This window comes from Nyctibius grandis, chromosome 4 (assembly GCF_013368605.1).
Source record: "Nyctibius grandis isolate bNycGra1 chromosome 4, bNycGra1.pri, whole genome shotgun sequence".
In the NCBI taxonomy this organism is placed as follows: Eukaryota; Metazoa; Chordata; class Aves; order Nyctibiiformes; family Nyctibiidae; genus Nyctibius; species Nyctibius grandis.
Window position 1 is genome coordinate 63,775,683 of NC_090661.1, and position 22,911 is coordinate 63,798,593.

Consider the following 22,911-nt stretch of genomic DNA (forward strand, 5'->3'; position numbering starts at 1 on the left):
TGGCTGATAATTTAGGCTTAACTCCACCGTTTCACTGCTCTTCTGTAGAGCTGATGCTTTTTGCGAAGGTAACAGCATCCCTCCCCTCTTTTCACAGACGTATAGAGCACTCACAATGCAGAGACCAGGGCGCAGGGTCCCTTGGGTCTCTGACGGCCCAGGTAGCCTCTCCTCAGCTTTCGTGATTTCCTGCTCACCTCCCAGCCCCGGGCCATGGATTCAAGCCCCCGTGGCTGGAGACGGACCGCACGCCGGGATCGCGGTGCACAGGCCGGGGCCATGACTAAGACGCCTCTCGCCGGGGCGGGAGGCAGCGCTCGCCTCCCACGGGCGACAGGAGGAAGGGGGATCCCTCCGGGGGGGTGTCAGGACCCCTCTGCGGCGAGGGGGACGCGGCACGTCGGGTCCGGGGAGGGCCCTTCCTCCGGGGCGGCTCTGCCACGGTGAGCCCGGGAGAAGGGGCCGGGGCTGCCCTCGGGGACACCCCCGGCAGGGCGCCGGGACGGGAGCGGCGCGGCAGGACCCCTGGCCGGGCGGGGAGAAACTTCCCCGGCGGGGCCGGTGCGGACCCCCCCGCCCCGCCGCTCCGCCCGCGCTCCGCCCCGGAACCGGGCGCGGCTGCCGCGGGCGGGCAGAGCCCGGCAGCTGCGGGCGCCGGCAGAGGGTCCCTGCCCGCAGCGCCGCGCCTCGCCGCCCCCGGCCCGCCCGCGGAGGCCGCTGCGGTAAGGCTGAGCCCCGCCGGGGGCGATCGCGGGAGCGGGGTCCTCTCGGTCGGGAGAAGTTGGGCTGAATCCCCCCCCGCTCCCAGGGCTGCAGCCTGGTCGGGCATCCTCGCCCCGGTCCCGGCCGGTGAGACAGGGTTGGTGTCAAGGGAGGAAGGACCCCCGCCGGCTCCGCAGGCGGCTCGGAGGTGTTGCTCGGGGCTGCAGAGAGGCAGGGGGGATTGGAGGTGCGACGGTGGGGAGGCGTAGGTGGGACCTGGGCTGGGCTGCAGGGGTGACACCACAGCGCATCGCCGGGACGCGGTCCCGGCTGCCGGTGTGACAGTCCGTCGGACAGGTGGGAGTCGGTCCGGATTGCAGATGCAGCAGTGCGATGTGTAGCGGGGACGAGCTCCAGATTGCAAGTGTGATGATGGAACATACAGGTGGGAGTTGGTCCGGGTTGCTGTTGCAAAGATACCATGTACGGGCTGGATGTGGTTCAGATCGCAGGTGCAGCTGCGCAATGTATAGGTGTGGCGTGCTCCAGATCGCCAGCGCAACAGTACGATGTGTAGGTGCAACGTGGTCCAGATTGCAGGTGTGAGGGTGTGATGTGCGAGTGGGATGTGGTCCTGCTCATATAGTGCATGGCTGCTGTGTCTGCTCCCGGGGCTGGGCTGGGTTTAGGCTTTTATTCTGAAAGATTCTGTTATCCAGTGGTTTTTGGACAAGGTCTCCCGAGTCCCGCCTGGGTTTACTCACATACTTCTCTCGTGCCTCATCCTCCCTTTTGCTCAATAGCTCTGCAATGATGAAGCGTCTTCTTGCAAAATCAGCAACCGGAGCTGAATTCCAGAGCTTGGGGGCGGGGAAGGAGTGCTCGGACACACTGATCTTAGGAGAAATACCCCAAAACGGTGTTCATGGTCCTCCCTCACCATGCCAGATCGGCATTGTGAACTGTATGTTATTTTTCTTGGATTCCTAAGACTGGGGACTTTCTCTGAGTAAACCTGCTGGCTGCAAAACAAGTCAGGCTCCCTGGTAGAGTGCGAGGAAACTTCTGGCCTAAGTCAGTTAAAAAGAAAAGTTGGAGTCAGCAGAGTTACAGTACGGTTGCAATCGTCCTACTGAACTTGCTCAGAATTTGGGCTGTCTGGCCACTAATCTCGTTTCTTTTCCATCCACTTAAGCTTATTTTTCCACTCCACAGAGGAGCAGTGGCTGCCAAAATTGCGGGCAGGGGGGCGGATTGCAGGAACCTATGAGCATATGTGATTTTTTTGTCCTGTTATAAGTTAATAATCCCATTCTAGGCTGTTGTCCAAGAATTTTCCTTCAAAAATGCAAGCAGTGTACAAGACCCATTGTGTAAAAGATAATCTAAATGTAGGACAGGAAGGGACCTGACAGGTCAGCAAATCTAAGCACTGAATTATATTACGCCTTATTGCACACTACTGTAATTCATTTGTTCCCAGTCTTCCGGGAAGGGGAAGTTTCAGAACTTTACTGAACTGATATTATATTTTTTTCCCAATATATGGCTTTCTCTTACTTTCTATTTGCACTGTGATTGCTTAGTTCTCCCAGTCTGATGCTTTTCTCTCTTATCAGTATAGAAATAGGAGTTGCATGTTTTTCTCTTCGCTGTGCAGTGCCAAACAAGCTAGAACTTGCCATCTGCTTTCATGAAGCAGGCTCAGGCTTCTGCTGATCCCTGGCAGTCCTGCACTGGGCTTCTTGCTCTCCGACTTCCCCGTGGATGAGCAGAGCTGGAAGGCTCAGAGGTCCGTCCGGTGCCTCTCGTGCTTTGACACCTCAGCTAGAAATAAATACCTCACCTGGTAGGTATTGCAGTTAACCTTCTCCTAGGGCTCCTTCTGTCCTATGATGAGGATGGGAAATTGGGATTTTCATCCCCAGGTGTCCATCTGACTTTTGTTTTCTGCTGTCAAATCTGATCTTATTCCAGCCCTCTTATTAATCCCGTTCTATCGCATATCCCGCATGCTCTGTGCTGGTGCCGTATTCTCCCAGCTTTCTCCCACTTGCTGTGTCATGCAGGGAACTGTTAAGTAGGATGAGGTCTCCCTCGCTTTCGGTAGCGACCCTTGCCAAACTCAGACTGACCCCTTCCGTGGGACTGACTGTCACATCCTTTTAGGTCTGTACCCTATTTACTATAAATTTTCATCTTCTGTGGCTTAACTCCCGGTTTCACTCTGAGCTACGTAGCAAGTGGCTGCACTTCAAATGTATTGGAAGCTGAACTCTACCCATTTCTCATGTGCCAGGTATGCCAGATAGGTTTCTCAGAGCAACTGAGTAGAAAATTGTTCTTATCAAAGCAAACTAAGTTGTATTTTATCCCTCTTTCCCCTCTGTTTACTTCCATGTCTTCAATTATTTTTTTTCTGCAATGATTCTGTTGATGAGAGATTTTTAATCCCACCATTATACCGTAACCATGAGTAGAAAATGGGAGTAATTCGGCAGTGGGTAGCAATACCGTGCTGTAGGTTAGACAGTGAACAATATTCATAGAGCTGAAACAGTTGGGGGAACTTCAGACGAACTCAGTGCTCATATCTGAGCTCAGATTTACCTCCCAGTTGAATATCCTTGCTCTTAATATTTGCAATAAGGTCTATCAATAATGATTCAGAGGAAATACCACCCACTGAATCAACAAAGTCAACTCGTAGGATCAAACAGCAGCACTGAACAAATCCAGCTCTTCCCAGTGCAAAATACTGCAGTCGGTAGGTGCAGACAAACACATCGCAAGGAGTTATCCCTGTTCCATTCATTAACATTGTACCTGGCTTTTTATCCATTGTACCTGGCTTTTTATCCATTGTACGTGGCTTTTTATCTAACTAGGTGAAAAATAGCTACGTATTTTGCAGAAGCTAGATACAGCCCTGCAGCGTGACACCCCTGGTATCCAGTGCAGGAGGGAGGCTCAAGAATGACTATGTGCTTCTCACCTAATATGTTATAATCCCTTTGGTATTATCCACCAAACTCAAGTTCATTCCAGCATTTCTCAGCATTGCGTGTGCAGCAGTTTATCATACAGTGCTTGTGCGCGTTGTGCTGTGGAGGCTGCCTTCATCTAGCAGTGGCCAGAAAAGGATCTGAGAGCACCAAGTGCTACAACAGAGCGGGCAAACAATCTGTATTTTAATGATGCAGCGAGCTGTTGGGTCCCGTGCTGTCAACTGAGATGCTAAGACCAAATTGGGAGAAGGAAAAAAGTTACGTCAAATTTTGAGCCTTGGCTTTCTCCTTCTAACGGAGGGTGGCATTCTGCTGGTAGTTCTGGTGTGGGGTTGTCACGGCATTCCAGTTGTTCCAGTTCTGCAGGCATGCTGTATGAGCTGGAATGAAGCGCAAGACGGGGAATGCTTCAAAAAAGGTTTGCTACCTTTTTTGCAGCTTCTCGGTGCCACTCAGGATCCTCGTCAAGGGCAACTATCGTCTGGTTCCTTTTTCCTAGGGAACAAAAACTAGTGAGCAACGGCCAAGCTTTATGATTGCTTCCAGATGTTGTCAGTGGTAGACGAAGAGCCGATTTTATGGAACTGAATGTGGAAATAAATAGGAAGAGGGTATGCGGAGCTCATGAGCCCCTGAGTCATAGCCTGGCATCTATAAGAGTGGCTGCAAAAAAAGTAAGTGGTTGTACAACGTGGCAGGTGAACATTTGTTGCCGTTTGTCAGCCTAGCCTTTCACTTCTATGGAAAGCATCAGGAGAGGGTCTAACAGCGTGATAGTTTTTCTGTTTGATGTAATGAACGGGTACTGTTCACAGATTTAGCTGTTTCTACTAGTTTGATACCTGAGCCGGTATTTCATAGCACTGGGAATGCTGAAGCCAGAGATCAATGAAAATCTTAAGCAAGCAATAGTGTTTGCAAAAAGCTCTGTAGCATTTGATGCTGTACTTCAAGGTGCTCTGAGAAACCTTCTGAGCTGACAGAGGAGGTTGGGAAAAGGCAGAAGGAGGACTGGGAGCCAGTGGATGGAAGTCCTCCTCCCAGCATTGGAGTCACTCACAATTCCAAAATGTTTTAGTATGCGAAAAGTAACAGCTCACTTCAGAAGGGACATTGCTCCACCACTATGTCCAATAAAAAAAAGTTAAGGCAAATGAAGAGCTGCTAAATGTTGTAGTTGGTAGGTCACAGTGTTCAACTTGGCATGGTTATAGTAGGTGTCACCAGGTGGTGCCATTTTGCATTGACGTGCCATTTGTTTTTTCTTACCATGACTATTATTTTGCCTCAGCTGAGGTACGTACGGTATTAATTTGGGGAAATGTTTAAGGACAGAGGAGAACTTTGCTCTTTGCATTGCTGCTCCATTAGAATCTGTTGTGCAGGTGTCCTCGGTCAGCCCTTGGTGACCTTGGTGCTAGGAGGGCTTTTCCAAAAGGGACATGAGAGAAACTCAAGCTGACAGGTTGCATAGCTGCTCACAGAGTACCCACAGGTTCAGTAATATTTATTTCTCCCCAAGTCTAACTTGCAAAGCCTTCTGTTGCCTCTGTTGCTCCCCAGCTGATGGTTACTGCAGAGACAGGACACCACTAATGGCAGCAGGCCACTTTGGGACTGTGTTAGTCCCCACATTTCCAGCTAGGGGAGCTGAGTCACATTTTAATGAGCAAGGGCAGTGGAGGAATTTGGAGATCACTCCAGGAAAGTGTGGGAAAGGAGGCAACCTGCAACCATAAAACCTCTAAATTTAGTTCTAGTTTAAAATGGAAAATGTTTGTTGGTGATTTTGCTCTTGCAAATGACGAATTTTGTCAGACGAATTTGGAGACCTGCAGGTCTGCTCTGCACTGAGTCTCTCCACTGGGACTCAGGGCTACCTGCTCCCTGTCACCACCCCAGCATGGCCAGTGCCACAGGGGGACATGCCAGCCCTGTGCACGGCGAGCGTGGCCCTTGCTGGACATACAGCCCCTCTCCAACCTGCCCCGCAGGCGGAGGGGACGAAGGGGGGGAAGCGGCAGCAGCCCCATGCTACAGCAGAGCCCCTTTCCTCTCTCCGAGTTGATGAATGAGGATGGCATCATTTCTGTTTATTTATTTATAACTTTGGTGAGCGGCTCTGTTTGTGCTGGCGTAGCTAAGGAATAACTTTGTTACCCTCCGCTCTGTCAGTTAAATTGCATTATTTTTAATAAGGCAGCTATCTCTGCGCTGCTTCTGTTGTGCTTGTTTCCCCTATCTGGAAACTGTCTACTTCTCATCCGTCCTGCTTTTCTGTTAAGTCATTTCACAGCGTTCTCTGAGAGCAGCGAGCTCAGCGTTAGCGTTATTTTCTGACAGAGGGCCCAGGTGGAAACAGAAGTTCCCGTGGTACAAGGTACCAACTTTTTGGGAGCGATGGTTTTCTTCCCACAGCCCGCCAAGAAACCAAGCCGTGGCAAATCAGTTCTTGCCACCGCCTGGCCCAGATCAAGATGCTTCACCTGAATAAAAGGATGGTCCCCACTGCCAAAGAGTTTACTCTGAGGAGCGGGTGCACCCCCTCCTGGGCTGGGTGTGGGAGCCAGGAGGTCTGCAGGAGGAGAGGCAAAGCTGCCCAGCCCACCCTGTACCATGGGTTTTGTGCTGGCCTGTCTCCCCCAGCCACGCTGCTGCCCAACGCCGAGCTCGTTCCCTCACGTGCAGCGGGTCCCTCGGGTGCACAGGGTGGTGCTGGGCATTTCTGGGGTCCAGCTGTGGAGTGTTGCCCCCTTTGCTGCCCACAGCTGTGGACCCCGGGCGGCAGCCCCCGCCGCCTTGGTTGTGTGTGTAAGCCTCCCTCCCGCCCCAGAAGCAGCCACAATCTCCTCCTTTGTGCTTTTCTAGCTCAGAAAAGGCTGATTCATTCTCTGAAGCAGATTAATTACTTCTGCTATTTAAAAAAAAGAAAAGAAACCCTTTAGAGTTGGTTGGCTTAACTTTCAGCTGCGTGTACAGTGCAGTAAAGCAAATGTGCTCTGAGACGGGGCAAAAAAGTTTGCATGGAAAAAGAAAACGGGTTGTGATATTTACCTGGCAGCTCAGCGGTGGGCTCTGCAGTTTAGGAAGTATTCCTGGATGTATCTTGTTCTTGACTTATACGACAAATGGTGCAAATTTCAGCCCACCATGAAGGTGAACTGAGGAACAAATATTTTTATTCCCTGATACCTTTTATAACTTGTTTCCCTTCTGGTTTACATCATGCTGATGTGGCATCCAGCTCCCCCAGTCGCTTGCATCCGAAGCCTGGCTGAGCGGCTCCGTTTCTTCCTCGGAAGGCTGCTTTCCAGCCTGCTTGGCTCTGCTTGCTTGTTTATGCACTGATGGGCTGTAGTTCCACATTTCAGAACAAGCTGTCCAATATTCATGAGTTATTTTGTATTTACCTGGTCCTGAGGCTTCTTTTATAAGCCTAGGGATAAATTCTGGGTTTTGTTATTCTGTTACTGGAAACGCACTGAACCTACACAACCATTACCAAGCCCTAAATATGGCCTATTTTATCTAGAGGAAAGGTAGGGAAAGGACTATCACAAAGCTAAATTGTTTTACAAGCCTGTAATTCTCAAACCTCTGTTCTGATAACGCTTGTAAGAAAGTGTTGGAGCTAGCCATATGTGTAGAGATGATTCACTTATAAAATGATATCCTAATATTAGTGGTATATTTATTTATCAGATAAATATAGTGATTTTCCTCTTGAAGATCAATGACAGCCACATGCTCAGCTGGCATGAAGCACTGGAGCTCTTTGGACTATGCAGACCTGAGGATATGACTGAACAACTCATTTCTTTGCAAAGAAAAAACCAATATCAACTACTTGTTTCTAAAGTGATTTAAACTGGAATGCAGGAAAAACTAAAAGAGATCAACGTGTTGATGTAAGAAATCCTGCATGTAAGTTAGACCTATGTATAGTAAGGTCATTTTGCTTCACCGTGAGAATTTCCCCTCATAAACCTCCAGCTTATTGGGCGATAGTAAAATCCCTTCACATTAATTCCAAGACTGATTTAGAACTGGAAAGATAATATCTAGGAGGACAACTTTAGATCCTCTCAAAACAGCTGGACCAAGTACTGTAGCAAAGTTATGGGTTAAACCAGTCAATGTGCTAGGATTACTGCATTATAAAATAGATGCTTCAAACTTTTTTCGCCCAGCAGTAGAGAAAATAGTCTGAAGGCATCTTTAGAGTGGATTGGTTTTGAAATCATGCTAAGCCGCTCTTCTGCGAGAATTTATTTTAAACGGCTCAAATGCTTAACTTCATGAAGTAGCAGCTGGGCATGTTTTCTGGTTACTCTTAGTAACATTCATATTCAGACATGCCCACAGGAAAGTACCTGGCAGTGTCTGGGTCTGTTCTCCTTGACGTGTGCAATATGTACTTTGCCTGTGCCATTAGAAATCCTGGCTACGCTAAGCCTTATCTGAACAAAAACATTCAGGATGTTTGCTTTTGGGCTGTTCACCAGAGGAGATACCGGCCACCATGATTCATCAGCGGTTCAATGGAAAAGCTGATCTCCATAGGAGGGAGTCGCGTTTGGAGAACAGCTGGAAAAATGCTGCTTCCTTAGGTACCATTCTGGTGTCTCGGTAGCTTTTTTCAGCAGGGACATCCGTAAATGTTAATATGGATCCGGGTAGCAATTTGGCTTAGTGGTGCCTTCAGCCCTGTCCCCTGTGGACCTCCTTGCATCATACGGGCTTTTAGGGAAGAGCTGTTCCCTGCCTGAAGATCTTCATCCTTGTGCAAGTGAGGAGGGTTTGTGCCTGTGCTGGAGGAGCACAGCTAAAACCTGCACAGGACCTGCCAGCCTTTCCCTCTGGGGCAGGGCTCAAAAGGTCTTTTTTGTGTAATTACATCTTCTCACTACTGCAGCACCAGTGTGTGTGCAAGGGAGCGGAGTTCAGCCGCCTCGGCATCCTCCATTCTGGCAGTTCAAAAGCGGTTCCCCTGCAGCCTTAGCACGGATGTACTATACGTATGCAGGATAAATAAACTGAATAAATATCAGGCTCTTTACTCAGCCTGTGCTTAGGAGCACATAGATCCTTTAGAAACTCGTGGATGGGTCTGTGCCCTTTGCTTTGGGTAGAATTGCTGGTGCAATCTGTGCCCCTTGCTTTGGGTAGAATTGCTGGTGCAATTTGGGGTTTTGGCAGAAAATTTTGTCGTCGTGTCTCCAAAGAAAGCACCGAGCTCCCCACGGTTAATGGCTTCACCTCCCTGGCTGGAAGCACCCTCCCCAAACAGGATGTTGTTTTGTTGCAGAAGCTTCCTACCAAAAGAGCTGTGGAGAGAATGTTTTGGATGTTTAAAGCAGATCGATCCCATTAAATACAAAGTTCCCGGAAATATCTATGTGCTGGCAGTAGTAGAGTCCTTTATTTTCATTATCTGAAGTATCCATCAGATAAAGACTACTTCAGAAGGCTTTTTTTTTCCTCCTTATAGCATCATCTAAAGTGACTGTACCCAGCAGAAAAGCAGTCAGAGAGCTGGTCTGTGACAAGAGGGCTGGAAGGGGGTCAGTCTCCAAGGAGGGAAGAGAAATTCAGTAAGAAGAGCCAGCAGTCAGCTTTGAGCTCCTGTCTTGCTCCCACGACTCCCTAAGGACGCTCAGATGTCTCTGCTCCCCAAGGAGGGAGCAAACCGGCTGCTTTCACTGTGCTCTCCCAGTGCTTGGGCAGGTCATCGCTGGCCCACCCCATCTGCTCCCTGGCAGCTATTCTGGCATCTCCTGTCATCCCTGCGGCACAGGGTCTGCTGCAAAGGCCGGACGCCTTCCCTTCCTTGTGGGCAGGGGGAGGATTGGGCTCTTCCCCTAAATTTGTATGTCTTCACCTGGCAAAACTCCCATCCAGTGCCCTTTCAGCACTTTGACACTGGTCCTTCTGGTTGCTTAACATGGAGTTCAGTTCTCAGATGAACAATGGACTATTGTTGAATTATCCAGATTTCTTCACAGTGCCTTATTTTTTCCCCTATAAACATGCGGTTGTCTTCACTGGCTCCACAGGAGCAGCAGTACCCAACAAGCTGGTCACAGAGATGCAGAGGTGAATATTACGCCTTTCATTCTTGAATACTGGATGTGCTGATGTTTAGTAATTTAGTAGAGGGTGATACTAGGCATTTTAGGCAGGATCACCTAAAAAGAGCCATCGCAGCAGACCTCTGGCTGGCACCTCTCCCTGCCAGCCAGAAAGGAGCTGAGTGTCTCCTTTCCAAAATCCTTGACATAACTTACAAGAAAAGCCATTGGCACGGGAGCTGATTTGTCACATAAATGCAGAGCAGCGAGGAGAAGCTGATTGCTGTAATTAGGAATAATCTAATTCCTATGAGCAAATGGGGTGTATTTATTTCTGTTTAATTGGATTCCTGCATTTCATGGACCTGCCATGTGGGCAGGGGAGCCACCGCGCTGCGATCCGGAGGCAGCAGAGCAATACTGGAACTGTAGAGGGTCTCAGTTCTTCCTTACCTAATGTGGGAGTAAACTTTCAGTTCTTGGTTTGATCTGTCTGATTTTGATATAGTTACTGTTCAGAGGGCCATGGAATCATCTGCTAGAAAGTTGGGGTAAAACTGGGCTGATTTTCTGGAGGGAAACCATTAGCCCTTTCTGAGCCACCTGAAAGCAAAGCTGCTGGGACAGAAGCTCGGACATGAAGGGATGGATCCCTAAAAGTATTTAACACCCTTAATATCCTACATCCTTGTGGTTTGGGGGCAAATCTTTGCTCCCCAGGACAGCACTCAGCTCTCCTGGGAGATAAGCCTCCGGACTCCTCACCGGCACCCCTCTCCAAGCACGTCTGCATGGGGCGGCCGCTGCTTCCTCCAGAGGAAGAGGAGGCCAGGGGTGCCAAGGAAACCCTCGTTCCCCGGGCGATGCCCAAAGCATTCAGGCAGAGACGCAGCCCCATGCGTGGACTTTTTCTTGTACCGTGGAAAGCAAACGCCTTTGGAGGTGTTTAAGAAAAGACTGGATGTGGCACTTAGTGCCATGATCTGGTTGATACAGTTGTGTTAGGTCAATGGTTGGACTCGGTGATCCCAGAGGTCTCTTACAACCTGATTGATTCTGTGATTCTGTGATTCTGTGTGCTGGGGCCGAGTTACGGAGAGTGGGGTCGATGGACCTCGGCGGGGGGCTGAGCTCAGCGCCAGTGCATAAGCATCCGTCCGTCCCCAAGCTGCTCCCGCACAGGCTGGCGTTAGAGCGTGGCACGAGTGCAGGCAGCTGCCTGCAGCAGCCAGGCAGGGCCGCAAACCCCTGGAAGCAGCACAAGTGATGCATGAGCTGGGAGCAGGACCTGGGATCCAAACCCCCTCGTTTTTCTCAGCCGCTGCCCTGTTGCTGCTGCTGTTCCTGTGCCGTAGGGCCCACCGAGGGACACTGCATCTCTGGAGCTGGTTTTTCTGCTTTTTAGCCTGATTTCTCTGCTTCTGCTTATTTTTTATGTGGGAGACAATGCAGCATTTCTGAGAACACAAACATTTCTGGCATATCTCACAGGTCCAGGCTTCAATGAAACCTGATGGGAGCTAATAGCTCTTTAAATTTCTTCCGACAGGAATTTGCAACAGCAACAATCCTTTCTTTGCAGGAATTTCTTTTTCCTCTTAACTTTTTATTTTTTCCCTAAAACCTGCTGTGAGCCCCATCCTGCTCCCAAGAACCAGATTAGCAACTAATTCTGAAGATTTAGGGATTACGTATCAGGAGCGCACATAACATAAAGTGAAATTCATTTGCTGATGTAAAACCCATCATGAATTAATGCTTATCTTGGATTGTATAAACAGTTCCCCAGAGCACTTCCTACAGCAGGATGGGGAGCTGTGCAAAGTCATTTCCCTGGATGTTGAATTGTTATGGTGAAACTGCCTTATTTAGAAAGCACGTGGGCAAGTTCGTCCCTTAAATGTGAGCTGAATTTGGACCAAAGGACAGACAGATCAGTGTATTTCTAATATTGGTGGATCTGTGCTCATGTACACAAAGGTTGAGTTTCCCCAGTAAGGCAGGAAAACTCTTGCTGTGGGCTCCAACTTTTGATCTAAGGGGTTCAATTTGGGGTAGAGGCCTCACAGAGTATGAAAAAAACCAGTATTTGAAGTCTGACTGCTATCCTGAGCCAGGCAGGAGGCCTCTGCTAGAATGGGCCATGTTGAAATATTCACAGTTTAATAATAACTGGCTTTCGGTTAACACGTCCCAAGAGGCTGAATGGATGCGTTTTACAGCTGTGGCTCACAAACTAGTTTCCACGTGACATCTCGACCAGAAATGTGCAGAGATGTTTTCTGTTGAAAAGAGCTTTTAAAGTCTTCAGAGCCTGCTCAGCCCATAAAAGCCAGGCTGGACCAAAGCTCAGCGGGACCTTAGGGGTGCCCCAGTGAGAGCAGGATTCCTGTCATCAAGCCCCTGCCCAGGGGGACACTGCCTGAGACTCCGACCTTGGCTGTGCCGCCCCTCTCCTAGCTGTCGATCCCAGGGTGGGCAGCCTTGTGTTGGACATCCTCATTATTTTAAGCTGTCCTGGCTCTCCCAGCATTTCAAAGACCTCTGAGTTCTTGTGGCATCTAAAGCCCCAGTGCCACAGAGCCAGAAAACCCCACGTGGCTGATGCAAGGTGCAAGGGGCTGTCCCCGCCGCCTGCCACCCCCACGCTCTCCATTCCACCCATCCCGGCCATCCTTCTTTCTCTTTTTTTTTTTTTCTTTTTTTTTTTTCCCTTTCCTTTGCCAGATCATTTCCCTGCTCTGAGTCACCCTGTGCCAAGACTGCTTTCTCGTGCTGGCAGATGGATGTGCAGAGCGGTGCAAGGCTCCCTCCTTCCCAGCCCATGGGGAAGTGTTACCCTGCCATCAGCCAGTGCAGAGTGAATGAGGGGGGTGACAAGTGACATGCAAATGCCTTCCCTGGAGGCTACAGAAAAGTCACTTTCTTGCACCTTTCCGAAGACTGGTATTTACATACTATTAGGTGCCGACATCCTGTTGAACTTTCTTAGAGCGTGCGATTTGCAGACACGCTCGTTCGGGAATTTAGACTTTATTGACTGAAGGTTCCTTGGCAGAGAAGGAGAAAATGAGCTGTCTGGGGAGCCGGTCGGGAAGGATCCTTCATGTGAGAGAGACAAGAGAATAATTTGGCTTCAGCTCTGAGGTAGGAATTCTTTCCTCTGTCCGTTTTCTCTCCTCGTGGCATCCTTTGGAGGTGTTTTTAGAAACAAAACAAAAAAAAGGCAAGAAAAGGTTTTTGTCTCTCATAATATCTGTTTGTGTGACAGCTTCCCACTGAGCAGGAACCGGGAGAGTCTTAGAAAGTTACCACCACACTGTCCGTGTTGCTGGGTAACAGTTTCTGCTTCTCATGTGAAAGCCAAATCATAATAATAAATTGCATCCCAAGATGCGGAACGATGCTGGAATGGCTGTTGCGGGGTGGATGGAGGTGCAGGCTCTGCCGGAGCCGTGTGGTGCTGGAGCAGGGAGCAGGGGGGTCTCCAGACCCACCTTATGCTCCATCGGGATTTCTGTGGGATCTGGACTCCAGTCCCGTTCCTTTCCAGCTGGGGTCAGGACACTTCACTGGCTCCCATCGGTCTGCTATTGACAGCAGGGAGCAAGCCCCGGTGAGACCGGGATAAAGTGTTTTCAGCCCCGTTATCTGCAGTGCAGATGGGAGCTGGCACCCTCTGCATGGGGCGAGTGCTGGCTACCACCTAGCATCCCTCCAACCCAAAATCCACCACGCCTCCGAGACCTGTGGCAGCGTGCGAGGATGCCGCAGGGCTCATATCCACCATGGAAAGCTTTGTGAATTGGTTCAGCTGACTTGGCACGCAGACAGACCGGGAAGGCTGGCCCTTGCTTCTGGCCAGGTCTCCCCGGTGGCAGTGTCCATTTCTGAAGCCAAGGCCTGACAGCGGCACCAAGCTGATTTAAACCTGGCTTACTGGGTTAAGGCAGATTGGTTTTCGAGCATCTCAGACTGTGTTACTGTTGTAATGAAGAGTGGTTTTAAACCCATTTAAAGCTAAGCTAGTCCAACCTTTAAATAAAAATAAGGCTTTAGATGCCACTGACAATCCTAACATCCTTGAGCATCTCACTTGAGCTTGATTTGTATGTGGTACCTGCAGCAGCCTGATGATTTAGTTACTTGTTTATTTACTGGCGAGGAAGAAGGCACCAGTGATGATTTTTACCAGTGTAGCTAACCCTGGTGTAACCCCACCACTACCAATACATATTGAATGGACACATTTACTATTGTGCAAGATACCTCTCGCTATCAGAGCTTGTATTCGCCCAGGAGAGAGAAGCTGTGCTGGCACACAGCATTCTAACAGTGGTGCATGGGACTGAATCAGGATAACATGTTTTTCCTTTCTTGCAAAATAATAGGCTATACTGGCATAGTACAGATATATTTATACCAGTATGGCCATGGTGCTTTTTGTCAATGCACTGAAGTTCTTCTCTGGGAGTTCACTGCCAGAAGAAGCCATTGGCAGCCCCATGCCAACCCTGGCCGCAGTGGGCTGTGTGTCCGTGCTCCCTCATTTGCTAAGGACAAAACGCTCCCCATAACGATGGAGCATCTCTGAGGACACAGCCGACTCGGGCTGCTTTGTGAGAGCTCCCGTTTGCCTCACACGTGGGCTGTGCCAAAGCAAAGTGTAAGCGTGCCGGAGACTTTGTGAACTTCTTCAGTAAGGCAGAGCAAGATTGGGCACTCCTTCCAAGACCTTTTAATTTTTTAAGCATAAATCACTCAGTCTGGCCTCTGATACAGCAAAGGATTGAGGATAACTAGATCTGAAGGCTACTGGCTATGGCAGAAAAAGGATGGAGCAGCAGTTGGTTTGCGCAGGGTCTGTTGGGCAACCCATGCCTTTTGTTTGCACGCCTCGATTTCCCACCGTACCCTTACCATCAGCTCCCCTGGGAGACTGACTACGCTCCCAGTTCCTACCAGTGCTAATGGGCCCACATCAAGGGGTCAGGTTGGTTTCTAAAATAGAGGTTTGTGGTCCCCCTCCTCTTCTTTCGGTGCATGGAAGGATGATTTCATTAGCCTGTGTGTACGCGAGCTGTTGGGACGCCGCACAGGAAATCACGATACTACAATGGAAAGCAAGAGGAGAGGAGGAACAAACCTGTCACGCTTCTTGAAGTGGTTTTGGAAAGCACAAAGCCAGGATGTTGTTTCTTTTCAGTGACTGAGTAGTCTGACATGTTGCAAAATACAAAGGCTCGGCATATTCCCAGCAGCAGAGTGAAAACTGGAACTACCCAGAAGCAAAACCTCTCATTAGCAGTCAGCCAGGCAGAACGGGCTCCAGAGTGCCATGAACAGGCACGGGAGGCAGGAGGGGCTGAGCAGCAAAAAAGAGCTTTCTTAGGGGCCGGCGGTGTGCCCCACGGCCTTGCAGAGGGAAGAAGAGGGCTGCGAGGGCAGCACACGGGGTCAGGATGCGCTCAGGCTTCTTCAAAGGACAGCAAGGAGCTGCTGTTCCCCCTCACGCCCCCCCATCCTGCAGCACGGGCAGTGGGTCTGCTCCCAGAAAATCATAGTGGTTTTGACCTGTATTTTTTCTCCCGTTTGTTTTCACTCAATTAGACTTAGCTGCCCTGAGAAATCTCTTTTTACATGTCCTCCCAGGTCCTTGCTATGATCCTTGTCATCCTGGAGGCATGTAATAATTTCGACTGAAAGCTGTGCTGCGCAGCTCTGCTCTTCACAGCTTCACAGGATGGAGAAAGTATTGATGTGCCCTGATTTATCTCCCACAGATGTCATCTCCCTAGGAGCTGACTTGAAGGACAGAGGGGCACAGAAAACTGAATCTGGGAAGCACCTGATTCAAAAAGAAAGGAGGAGGAAATTTTGTGAACTGGGTTGGATGGATGCAGGGAACATCACAGCTTTGCAAACCCAATGATCCAAAAAGTTAGCACCGGGAACCGCAATGTTGCTGTGGCCGGGTGCAAGAGGACGAGCCTATATGATGCCTTTATGTTTCCCAAGGGAATCTCTTCAAATTAAGAGTATTTTTCCACTGATGCTTCTTTGGTTGTCATTCCCCATCAGGCAAACCAGCCTCTGAGGGTGAGAAGCAAGATGAGGAGAGGGTTGCATGTATCACAGTGATGCTATGGGCTGTGGGTGTCCTCACGGCAGCAAGCACAGACGCACCGTCAGGATGTGCCCAAGGGAGCAGCACCCAGCACTGGTGCTGAGCACGTAGCTGGAGAGAGCGGACCATGGGTGCTGCAGTCATGGTCGGACACAGAGGCTGAGGACATTGCTTCCACCATCGCATCCTCCTCTATGGCCTGGGCAGCAAAAAGCAAAGCTCCTCATGCCCTTCTGCTGGCAGGAGGCAAGATGTATTCAGCCTTTTAAGTCTAGTGCCTTGTCTCTTTTTGTCAGGGGACTTTCCTTCCCTCAGCCAGCATAGTCCAAATGGCCTCTGTGAGACAGCCACGTAGATGCATTCTTTTTTCATCTCTTATCTGTCTCACTCTGCTGAGATCATTTACCTGCTAATAAGCTCCTGTGGTCAGAGATAAAGGGGGAAACTACCAGCCCAGCCCTTTAAGGATGTATCTGAGTGGCTTTGCAACACTGTGCTTCATGGAAAATATGGAAAGATGTTGCATTCGTAATATATCACCCATATCTGTGTTTGTAAACAGATTTATCACACCATCTGCAGAATCGTACTGCAGTCTCCTCCATATTTATTTGCTTTCCATTTATATAGTACAGCTCCTATTTATTTTATTCCCTTTTTACAGTTAGATACATTAGCCATCTTTTTTTTTCTTCCCTACAAAAAGAGTGCACTCTCTGTGGGAAAGCATCTTTAATCAATCCAATTTGTTCCGCTTAGTGCATAAAAACGCAAGCCGGTACCGTTTGGAGAGGTACCTGCCTGGGTTTGTTTCTCGTCTTTTCACATCTGTGCAGAGCAGGTGGGGAGGAAAGGATAATTGAGAGCAAATCTGCTGGTAAACAGGATGCTCTGTCGGTATTTCCTGTCTCCTGTTGTACCGGTTGAACTTAATTTTCAGAAATCAGCTAAGCCTAAGGTCAATAACGCCACTGTAATCTCTCTGACTTTCTGTAGCTGATACGATATGTAATGAAGTATTTGTACAACTGGGAGCAAAAAGCCAGCCTGCTTTGTTATCTGGTTTGATAAGAAACATTTAGTCATATGCAAATAAAAGAAGTGATTTGCTGAGTATAAAAAGAAGTCACAACTGAGAGAGAAGGAGCTTGCGGTCGGCAGCCACTTCTGCAGCCCCTCGGCTGAATGGCACAAGCCGCCGGCACAGCCCCGGGCAGGGCAGAGCCCGGCCGTGAGCCAGGAGGACCATTGTCCTCCAACGACCGCTCCTTCAGACTTTGTCACTCAGCAGGACCACAAGGACCATGCACACACAGGACCCAAACCCAGACTCTCTGCTTGGTGCACACTTTCTCTTTGGGGAGAGGAAACAGGTTGGGTTACCAGCAGAGCCAAGAGGAGGCATGAGTCCCACCCAGTGAGTAGGGCTTGGCCACTGCTACCAGCCCTTGAGTTTGTGCCCATCCCCTGTGCAGGAGTAAAAAATTCAGGACAGATTCCTCCTCCCAGCTGGATGCTGAGGGCTCTTGGGTCTTTGAAGAAGCCACCACAGAATGGGGCTGGGCAGGATGAGCTGTGCTCCACCCTGTTGGGATGGGCCTTAGCACTGCCCCATGTTGAAGGTCTGGCCTTGACCCCAGGCACGGGAAGAGGCCCCCAGGGCTCGATGCACAGCACAGGGCAGGATTTGACCACAGCTCCTTAGAAGCGCCTCTCCAGCGCCGTGACTGTAAATTCGATGTGACGAGAGATGTAGGACACCCCAGCCCCAGGGCTGTGACCTGGGCAGGACACTTTCTCTTCTCTCCCTCCGGGGAGGGAGGATTTCTCTTCTCCTTTGCAGTGAGCCTAACCCAAATTCCTGGGCTTGGGTGCAGAGGAGCGTCTGGGGGTGACTAACTCCAACGAGAATTTTGCCAGGAGTGAGTAAGGGCTCTGGGCTGCAGACAGTGATGACAAATCTTAGAAATTGAAGCCTGTATTTTGGCAGGAGGGTTTGTTGTTCGTGTTTTCTTTTTTATATAGTCCTTTTTATTACTTTTCAGCTGTACTGTGTGTTCTCAGGTGGTATATTCACTACTTCACTTTTTTTGATCGTGACCATCATTTTTTTCAGATAACAGAACAGTGAACAACTGGACGCTTGGCCAGTTCTTTCCCCGTCGAAGCAAAGGGAAACTCTGCAAGAGGGTTTCACGAGAGCTCTCTAAAAGGATTTTCTGTGACCATATCCCACTAACTCCTCCACCCCCTGACCCTTACTCAGCACAGCCTTTGATGCTGTGAGCTGAGTGCCCCTGCCAGAGAGTCCCACCATCACCTTGCCCCAAGGGAATTGTTCGAGCTCTCTCAAATATCCCATCCCACCACACGTTCTGTCTTTCCAAGAGGCATGTTTAGGCCTATAATATCATGCCCTAAATGCCTACCACAAATTAGTGAGCAAACTTTTTGGCTGTATGTTTCCCAAGGGGTGACTGCCAAGATGAGACTTTTGGGTAAACCAGAAGCCATGAGGCTCTGCTGCAGCAAAGCAGCCAGGACCTTTCTCAGCAGTTCCCGGGAGAAATCACAAGGCAGGCTTTAAAATAATGAGATTATTTCCAACCCTTGTAAATGGTGCATCCTTTATCTTTGCTTTCTGAAAAATACAACCTTTCGGAGACTTTCAGTTTAGATTTTTCAAGCCCTTTCCCTACATGCTGCAGGGCTAGAAACCCTTATGCTGGAGCTGGTAAGGGAGAGCAAGGCTCTCCTATAATCCCTTCAATCCCCCAGGTGCTGGGTTTTGGGGGCTAACTGGCCCCCAGGTTATTTCAGGCTCTCTGCAGGCTCACAGCCCAGGGAAGCAGAGGTTCCAGTGGCACAGCAGGGAGGGGAGGCAGCGTTAGCAGCTGGCTTTGGCTCCAGAAGCCAGCCCCAGGTTTGTTCCCCTCCCGTGGGACAATTGTCCTCTCTGGGAGCAATTCAGCTTTAAAATAATTGCAGTCAGCTTTGAAAAGGACTTGTGTAACTTAATCACTGCGGGTCTGAAAAATAAGGATCCTGCCTAAAACATAAAATTTGGCACCAAGGGTTAATTAGACTTGGCTTTGCTATTTCTCTGTACTGAATCAGCTCCTCACCCTCCTTGCTGCTAACAGCATGGCTGAGACGGGCCGTGTCCTCCAGGGAGATGGGCCTTGATGAGATGCTCCCCATCTCCCAAAGACACACTGGTGTTTTCATAGCCTCCCGCTGCCATCCCTCTGCTTGCAACCTGTCAGGCTCTCACATTAGCACGCACAAGCACCACATTTTGCAAACATCTTTGCTATTACAGCAGACAGGAAGAGATTAAGTGAGTGCTATAAAACTAACCTCCACATCAGTCAAAAGAAACAAAAGCAAAAAATAAAAGGGTAATTGGATGCTCTTATGAGCAGGATAGGCTCAAAATGACTTCTCCATCCCATTACAAATGCTTAGAAACTTCACAGCCTCTCCAGCACAGTGAGATTTTAAAGTGGTTTAATGGGTATAAAGAGTTCAGAGCTGATAATGCCGCTTCCAGCCTTATCCTTTCGCTGCATGAAAATAGGTAGTGGCTATTGACTGAGGTAAATTGGCTATTTTAAAGATGTATTTGCTGGCTTAGATGTGCTAAGAGTCTCTCTACAGAGTTTTCAGGGCCTGAATGTAATGTGTGTGGTTAAGGAGGGGATATATTGAGTTTCTTCAACGAGGACTGGTTCCAGTGTGTGCCCTGCATGCTGGAGAGCTGAGAACCTGCTGCAGTTGAGCTTTACATCCCGATCACTAGGAGAAAAAACAGGGCTGCTGGAGGGTTGTTGTTCAGTCCAGACAAACTTCTCACTTTGTCTTTTCTTTTCCTTTCAGGACAAACCGCTCATGATGTCAATCAAAAAGGAAGGTGCCCACAAGAAATGGGCTGCCCTGAAGGAGAAACTTGGACCCCAGGAGACCGACCAGTCAGAGGCCAACCTGGAAAATGCAGAGCCAGAGCTGTGCATCCGTCTCCTGCAAATGCCATCAGTGGTGAACTACTCCGGGCTGAAGAAGCGGCTGGAGAACAGTGATGATGCCTGGATGGTCCAGTTCCTGGAGCTGTGCGGGCTGGACCTGCTCCTGGAGGCCCTGGACAGGCTGTCTGGGCGAGGAGTGGCCAGGATTTCTGATGCTTTGCTTCAGCTCACCTGCATTAACTGTGTGCGAGCAGTGATGAACTCCCACAAAGGCATCGAATACATTGTGAGCAACGAAGGCTATGTCAGAAAACTCTTCCAAGGTGAGAAGACATCTTCCTGCTTTACCCATCACATGTGGCAGGGGGGGACTTTTCTGTTGCTTATCCTGTTGCTTATGTTGGAGAGAGTCCAGAGGAGGGCCATGAAGATGATCAGAGGGCTGGAGCATCTCTCCTATGAAGAAAGGCTGGGAGAGTTGGGGGTCTTCAGCCGGGAGAAGAGAAGGTTCTGGGGAGACCTTATAGCAGCCTTCCAGTACCTGAAGGGACCTACAGAAAAGCTGGAGAGGGGCTTTTAACAAGGGCATGTAGTGATTGGATGAGGAGTAACGGATTTAAACTGAAAGAGGGTGGATTTAGATTAGATCTTAGGAGGAAATTCTTTGCTGTGAGGGTGGTGAGACACTGGAACAGGTTGCCCAGAGAAGTTATGGATGCCCCCTCCCTGGCAGTGTTCAAGGCCAGGTTGGATGGGGCTTTGAGCAACCTGGTCTAGTGGAAAGGTGTCCCTGCCTATGGCAGGGGGGTTGGAACTAGATGATCTTTAAGGTCCCTTCCAACCCAAACTGTTCTATGATTCTATGATGATTCTATGATCCTCCTTCCCTGCACCAGGCTTCTTGCAAGTTGTTGATCGCAACTGATTAATGAAAGAGATGATTGTTTTCTTCTTTAAAACAATATTGCTTGGAAATGGCATTGCCTTTGCCACTCAGTGCTGTTTAGATTGCCTCATTTCCACACAAATGTCTTCATAGTTCACAGAGAAGCCAGGGATAAACCCAGCCTTAGCTGTATGCCGGCATGAGAAGGCCTCGACCCTTCAGCTGTCAGGAGACATTTGCTGTTTAGTCTTTCTGAGCCTCAAGGGTTCAGAGGGAGAGGAATTGAAAGGGCTTGGAGACATGTAGCCTGTAAAGAGGAGGGAAAGTGGCATGGTTTAGACTCAAGAGAGCCCGTTCTCTGAGCTGCTCAATCTGTTCCTTCTAGAGGATGGTAGGTAATACTGCTCACTTTCTCCTGCCATTCACTTGGCTCGTCATTAGGTATGAAACTCATCAGGGCATCTCCTAGGACTTATTGTACAGCACTTAATGATAGTGGTGCTGGAAGGGTAACTTCTGTGCCATTCCACAGAGCTGAGATCACAGCTGTGCCCAGAAACCCTTAGTAATAGCTCTTTAAAATGCATTTAGTCTGAAAGCTAGCTTGTGCCCCTCTTCAATTTTGAAGTCCTTTTCCCTCCTCTCTACCCTGTGTTTTCTTAACCAGTGTGAAATATAAAGCTGGCATTTTTGTTCTGTGAAAAACAGGGAGGCACCGTGGGCTTTTCAGCAGTTGAGCTTCTTTGTGAACTAATAAAGGAAAAATAAGATGGTCTAATCCACTCCCTCCCAGCTCCCAGGGCCCACAGAGGAAGAGTAGTGGAAAAAAGGGAATACATGGGGTCTAGTTAGCACAGTTGGCCTACTTGATATGCATATTGGGTGTTTCTGCACTAAAAATAAGACTCATTAATTGAGGAAAATGGTTCATCTGCTGTTCTAGAAAATACCCATATGTGAAAATGGGAAATAAAATGTGTGATTGCAAGTGCTGAGATCTTGGCTGCTGTTGCAGCATGCCCTGGTACGTGAAAGAAATTAAGAACTATAAGCAGCACCAAAATGCCAATAAGGTACCTGAACTAGCATTTACTGTTCCCACTAGAAGTTACTACCACATATTGCTGTTGGGATAGGATATATATAAGTTGAGATACTTTTCTTCCCATTGTCCATGTACTGGGTCCACTCCTTCAGTCTTTTTTCTACCACTGGTCATAAGCCATGTAGCAGAAGACACTGAGATTCAGCACATTAATGTGTCATTATAAATCCTTTTTTATTTTGTTTTGTTTTTCCTCCAGCACTTGACACGACTAATGTCATGGTCAAAAAGCAAGTATTTGAGCTCCTGGCTGCACTGTGCATTTACTCATCAGATGGCCATGCTTTGGCTTTGGATGCCCTGGACCATTACAAGGCAAGTGTTGGGCTGCAGCAGGAGGTACTGCTCTGCTCTGATCTGTGCAGGTAGATCCACGTACCACAGAAAAGGGCTGTGAATGAAGGTCATTTTGCATCATTTTGCTAAGAGAGTCAGGGATTTACAGGGTGAAATCTGTTGGAAACTTGGCCTAGTCAGTAGAATTCCATGGTACTGCTCTCTGACTTGTCTGGACAGACAACTGCCAACCACAAGGTCCTTTCTGGCAGGAAAAGCACTACAAGATTAGCAAAATAGATGGTGCCACATCCATGGGTTTCACTGGCCACAAGCCCAAGTAGGTGCATCAGTTAGCAGAAAGCATAAAGGGATCCAAGAGGAGTTTCACTGACTTTCTCTGCTGACCAGACCCTGCTCCATGACAGAGGAGTGCTGCTTTTAAATGTAGGTACCTGTCTTGTGCACAATGGGATAAATTGAGAGATTTTAAGATGCTGATTATATCTAAGAGCCTGCACCAAAGTGGTAGACGTTTCTGAACTCTCTGAACAGAAATATCACTTATGTTTTTAACAGAGTGTGAAGAACCAGCAGTATCGATTCAGCGTCATAATGAACGAGCTCTCCAACACAGATAACGTGCCGTACATGGTGACACTGCTGAGTGCTATCAATGCCATCATACTGGGGAAAGAAGAGCTAAGAACAAGGACACAAATCAGAAACGAGTTCATAGGTAAGGATGCTTGTTGCACCTAACTTTCTCTG

The 22,911-nt window shown here is 48.9% G+C and overlaps 1 protein-coding gene across 10 annotated transcripts in view; it reads left to right on the forward strand.

Moving 5' to 3' along the window:
- The first annotated feature begins 642 nt into the window (after nucleotides 1-642).
- Nucleotides 643-22,911, forward strand: part of INF2 (inverted formin 2) — a 47,121-nt gene continuing 24,852 nt past the window's right edge. For 9 of the 10 annotated variants that reach the window (XM_068397857.1, XM_068397859.1, XM_068397861.1 and 6 more), the window contains exons 1-4: nucleotides 643-722; nucleotides 19,788-20,196; nucleotides 22,064-22,179; nucleotides 22,720-22,879. In XM_068397857.1, coding sequence (XP_068253958.1) covers nucleotides 19,800-20,196; nucleotides 22,064-22,179; nucleotides 22,720-22,879 — 673 coding nt within the window. In that variant the 5' untranslated portion in view covers nucleotides 643-722; nucleotides 19,788-19,799. Of the gene's footprint in view, nucleotides 723-1,087; nucleotides 1,148-19,787; nucleotides 20,197-22,063; nucleotides 22,180-22,719; nucleotides 22,880-22,911 lie in introns of those variants that run through there. The other variant, XM_068397858.1, reaches the window with a different exon arrangement.